Source organism: Hipposideros armiger, unplaced genomic scaffold, assembly GCF_001890085.2.
Source record: "Hipposideros armiger isolate ML-2016 unplaced genomic scaffold, ASM189008v1 scaffold_596, whole genome shotgun sequence".
Lineage (NCBI taxonomy): Eukaryota > Metazoa > Chordata > Mammalia > Chiroptera > Hipposideridae > Hipposideros > Hipposideros armiger.
In genome coordinates, this window is record NW_017731946.1 from 729,587 (window position 1) to 730,528 (window position 942).

Here is a 942-nt window from a genome sequence, read left to right on the forward strand (position 1 = left end):
TGAACATAAAACATCCTTTTCATAAATTCAAAATTAATTGATGGTTTTTAAAAAAGGCAAATGATCTAACTTAAATCAAATAAAGATTAAACTTGATAATAAAAATGTAAGCATGACCCAGATTACTAACCTAGCTAGTTCTTTCTTTAAATATTCTGCTTATACTTGGACTTAATCCAGAAAATATTCAAGAGCCAAAACATTATATATATAAAATATACAAGTAAAATAAGTATATATTAAAATACATTTTGTATAACATATTACATATTATATAATACATTGTATTAAATATAAAATATGTATTTATAGTTTATAAAAATATATATTAAAAATATTTTTTAAAGAAATGTAATGGACTTAATTCAAAATCCCTGCTAACAGATTTTCTAGGAGAACGTTGTTTTCGGAATTGTATCCTTTTGTACATTTGTTAGCTGACATTAGCCCTGACCAAGGTGAGGGAGAATGTAGTGGGCATTTATCACTCACAGACAAAGGAAATGCATAAACCAGGTGTGGGGAGAAGAGCCTGAGAAGGGAAACCACATTGATTAGGGTGCCAGTAACTTACTTTTGCTTTAGTGGCAGGTTTTCATCTTCCACTAGTCAAGGAGGACAGTGGTCAAGGCTTTGCATATGCTTCATAATAATCACCGCTGCCCTCAGGGATTGCCTCCTTTGGAATAGCAGCACCAGCCTCATCTACCCGATATCATGGACCTATGACTTTCTAACAGTTGAGAATGCTCTGCTTTTCAGATAATACCATCCAGTCGATTTTCTGTTGCTGCTGCTGCTGTTCCTTGCAGAGGCGGTAAGTCTACTTTTTGAGGACAACTCCTTGGAAATGAATTGACTCTGTTTCTTTATTGTCTATTGAGTCTCCATGTCTCTTCATATCTTCTGTTTCCTCTGCCTGGAAAACCTTTCTCCCATTTT

General features: G+C 33.8%; 1 protein-coding gene across 1 annotated transcript in view; it reads left to right on the plus strand.

The window, feature by feature from the left end:
• LOC109371872 (tyrosine-protein kinase TXK-like) overlaps nucleotides 1-942 on the plus strand; it is an 80,587-nt gene that overhangs the window by 21,637 nt on the left and 58,008 nt on the right. Inside the window, exon 2 of the mRNA XM_019624621.1 lies at nucleotides 586-817. Coding sequence (XP_019480166.1) covers nucleotides 747-817 — 71 coding nt within the window. The 5' untranslated portion in view covers nucleotides 586-746. The remainder of the gene's footprint in view (nucleotides 1-585; nucleotides 818-942) is intronic.